The sequence below is a fragment of the Malurus melanocephalus genome, unplaced genomic scaffold (genome assembly GCF_030028575.1).
Source record: "Malurus melanocephalus ecotype Western Australia unplaced genomic scaffold, MMel_1.1 scaffold_1602, whole genome shotgun sequence".
Classification (NCBI taxonomy): Eukaryota; Metazoa; Chordata; class Aves; order Passeriformes; family Maluridae; genus Malurus; species Malurus melanocephalus.
In genome coordinates, this window is record NW_026624834.1 from 18,705 (window position 1) to 22,744 (window position 4,040).

General features: G+C 53.6%; 1 protein-coding gene across 1 annotated transcript in view; it reads right to left on the reverse strand.

Moving 5' to 3' along the window:
- The window catches only part of LOC130587178 (spectrin beta chain, non-erythrocytic 4-like), a gene marked incomplete at its 3' end in the record, with an annotated part of 21,965 nt that extends 18,700 nt beyond the window's left edge, over window positions 1-3,265 (reverse strand). Inside the window, exon 1 of the mRNA XM_057388142.1 lies at window positions 2,954-3,265. Coding sequence (XP_057244125.1) covers window positions 2,954-3,250 — 297 coding nt within the window. The remainder of the gene's footprint in view (window positions 1-2,953) is intronic.
- Between the last annotated feature and the right edge of the window lie 775 nt (window positions 3,266-4,040).

Below are 4,040 nucleotides of genomic sequence, written 5' to 3' on the forward strand. Positions count from 1 at the left end.
ATGGTCAAGGGATTAGTGGGGTGGTGGTCAAAAGGTCAGTGGTCAAGTGGTGAAGGGGGCAGTGGTCAAAATATCAGTGGTCAAGTGGTCAAGGGGTCTGTGGTTAAGGGGTCAAGGGGTCAGTGTTCAGTGGTTTAAGGGACCAGTGGTCAAGTGGTCAAAATATCAGTGGTCAAGTGGTCAAGGGGTCTGTGGTTAAGGGGTCAAGGGGTCAGTGTTCAGTGGTTTAAGGGATCAGTGGTCAAGGGGTCAAGGGGTCAGTGGTCAAGTGGTCAAAGGACTAGTGGGGTGGTGGTCAAAAGGTCTTCGGTCAAGTGGTGAAGGGGTCAGTGGTCAAGGGGTTATGGGGTCAAGTGGTCAAGCGGTCATTGGTTAAGGGGTTAAGGGGTCAGTGGTCAGAATATCAGTGGTGAAGTGGTCAAGGGGTCGGTGGTTAAGTGGTCAAGGGATCAAAGAGTCAAGGGGCCAGTGGTCAAGGGGTCAAGGGTGGGATGTGGTCAGTGTTCAAGGGGTTAAGTGGTCAAGGGGTCAAGAGGTCAGTGGTGAAGTGGTGAAGGGGTTAAGGGGTCAGTGGTCAAGGGATCAAGGGGTCAGTGGTTAAGGGGTCAGTGGTCAAGGGGTCAAGGGGGCAGTGGTCAGTGGTTAAGGGGTCAGTGGTCAGAATATTCGTGGTGAAGTGGTCAAGGGGTCAGGGGTGGGATGGGGTCAGTGGTTAAGTGGTCAGTGGGGTGGAGGTCAAGGGGTCAGTGGTCAAGGGGTCAAACTATCAGTGGTGAAGTGGTCAAGGGGTCAGTGGTCAAGGGTTAAGGGCTCAAGTGGTCAATGGTTAAAGGGTGATGGTCAAGGAGTCAAGAGATGAAGTAGTCAAGTGGACAGTGGTCAGGGGTTAAGTGGTCAAGTGGTCAAGGGGTCAAAATATCAGTGATCACTGGTCAAGGGGTCAGAGGTCAAAGAGTCATGGGGCAGTGGTCAAGGGGTCAGTGGTTAAGCTGAAGGGGTTAAGAGGTCAAATGGTCAAGGGTGGGATGGGATCAATGGTGAAGTGGTCAAGTGGTCAAAGGGTCAAGAGGTCATTGGTCAAGTGGTCAAGGGTGGGATGGGGTCAGTGGTCAAGTGGTCAAGAGGTCGAGGGGTCAAGGGGTCAGTAGTCAGGGGTGGGATGTGGTCAGTGTTGAAGTGGTCAAGCGGTCAAGGGATCAAGGGATCAGTGGTTAAGGGGTCAAGAGGTCAAGGGGCCAGTGGTCAAGTGGTCAAAATATCAGTGGTGAAGGGGCGCAGTGGTCAAGGGGTCAGTGGTGGGATGTGGTCAGTGGTTAAGGGGTCAAGGGGTCAAAATATCAGTGGTGAAGTGGTCAAGGGGTCAGGAGTGGTAGTCAAGGGGTCAAGTGGTCAAGGGGTCAAGGGTGTGGTGTGGTCAGTGGTTAAGGGGTCAGGGGTTAAGGGGTCAGTGGTCAAGGGGTCTGGTCACAGGATCAAGGGGTCAAGGCGTCAAGGGTGGTGGTCAATGTGGAGGATGGACAATGGACGAGGGGTGATGGTCAGGATGACCACGATGGACCATGGGTGACCCCGCTGACCACCAAAACCCCACAACCACCCCTCAAGATGACCATGCTGACCACCAAGAACCCACAATGGACCCCAGGATGACCACGATGACCACAAACACCCCACCAGGGCTCAAGAATGGTGTCCAAGATGACCACGATGACCCCAAGATGACCATGAAGACCCCATGATGGACCCCAAGATGACCATGACGACCACCAAAACCCCATGATGACCCCAAGATGACCACAATGACCATGATGACCACGATGACCACAATGACCACCAAGACCCCACAATGGACCACAAATACCCCTCAAGATGACCACAATGACCACGATGGACCACAATGGTCCCCAAGATGACCACGATGATCACCAAGACCCCATGATGGACCACAAGATGACCACAATGGACTGCAGATGACCACAATGACCACCAAAACCCCACAATGGACCATGATGGACCCCAAGATGACCACGATGACCACAATGACCCCAAGATGACCACGATGACCACAATGACCACCAAGACCCCACAATGGACCACAAACACCCCCCAAGATGACCACGATGACCACCAGTGGTCAAGGATGGTGTCCAGGATGACCACGATGACCACAAATGGTCCCCAGAACCTCCCTGATGACCACCAGGGGTCAAGGATGGTGTCCAGGATGACCATGATGACCACCAAAACACCATGATGGACCACAAGATGACCACAATGACCCCAAGATGACCCCAAGATGACCACAATGACCACGATGACCACCAAGACCACACAATGGACCCCAAGATGACCACGATGACCCCAAGATGACCCCAAGATGACCACAAAATGACCACAATGGACCCCAGGATGACCACAATGACCACCAGGGGTCAGGGATGGTGTCTAGGATGACCACGATGACCACTAAACCCTACGAATGAACCCCAAGATGACCACGATGACCACAATGACCACCAAGACCCCACAATGGACCACAAATGGTCACCCAGATGACCACAATGATCACCAGGGGTCAGGGATGGTGTCCAGGATGACCACGATGACCACCAAAACCCCACGATGACCCCAAGATGACCATGATGACCACCAAAACACCATGATGACCCCAAGATGACCACAATGACCATGATGACCATGAAGACACCACAATGAACCACAAATATCCCCCAAGATGACCACGATGACCACAATGGACCCCAAGATGACCATGATGACCCCAAGATGACCACGATGACCACAATGACCACCAAAACCCCACAATGGACCACAATGGACCCCAAGATGACCCCAAGATGACCACAATGACTCCAAAATGACCACAATGACCACAACAGACCACAATAACCCTCAAGATGACCACCCCACACCCATGTCCACCCCTCAAACTGACCGTCACGTGCTCGTAGTCCTGTCCGAGCTCGGGCGATCCGGCCACCACCTCCTTCTCGGCCATCCAGTGCTCGAGTTCGGCCACCTGCCGGCCGAGCTGGAATAGCCAGTACTGCTGCTCCAGGTGGACCTTGCGCTCGTCCACCAGCTCCTTCAGCCCCACGTAGAGGCGGTCAACGCGGGACTGCCGCCGGCTCACCTGCTCGCTGGACAGATGGACATTGGGCAGAGTGACCAGAGTGACCACAGTGACCGATATCTCACAATAGATATGGATATTCAGAATGGGAATGGACATTGAGTGGACATTGAGTGGACATTGAGTGGTCAGTGTGGTCAGAGTGGTCAGTGGGGTCAGAGTCAACGCGGGACTGCCGCCGGCTCACCTGCTCGCTGGACAGATGGACATTGGCCAGAGTGACCACAGTGACCACAGTGACCGGTATGTCACAATAGATACGGATATTCAGAATGGGAATGGACATTGAGTGGACATTGAGTGGTCAGTGGGGTCAGAGTGGTCAGTGGGGTCAGAGTCAACGCGAGACTGCCGCCGGCTCACCTGCTCGCTGGACAGATGGACATTGGGCAGAGTGACCACAGTGACCACGGTGACCAGAGTGACCAATGTGTGACAATGGATGTGGATATTCAGAATTGGAATGGACATTGAGTGGACATTGGGTGGTCAGTGTGGTCAGAGTGGTCAGTGGGGTCAGAGTCAACGCGCGACTGCCGCCGGCTCACCTGCTTGCTGGACACATGGACATTGGGTGGTCAGTGTGGACAGAGTGACCAGAGTGACCACAGGAGTCAGCAGAGTGACCACGGTCATCGATGCGTGACAATGGATGTGGATATTCAGGATGGACAATGGAATGGAGGTTCATGGTGGACAATGGAATGGATATTGGGGTGGACAATGGAATGGTCATTGGGTGGTCAGAGTGGTCAGTGGGGTCAGCAGAGTGACCACAGTGACCGATATCTCACAATAGATATGGAAATTCAGGATGGGAATGGACATTGAGTGGACAATGGACATGGAGCTTCAGGATGGACATTGGGTGGTCAGTGTGGTCAGTGTG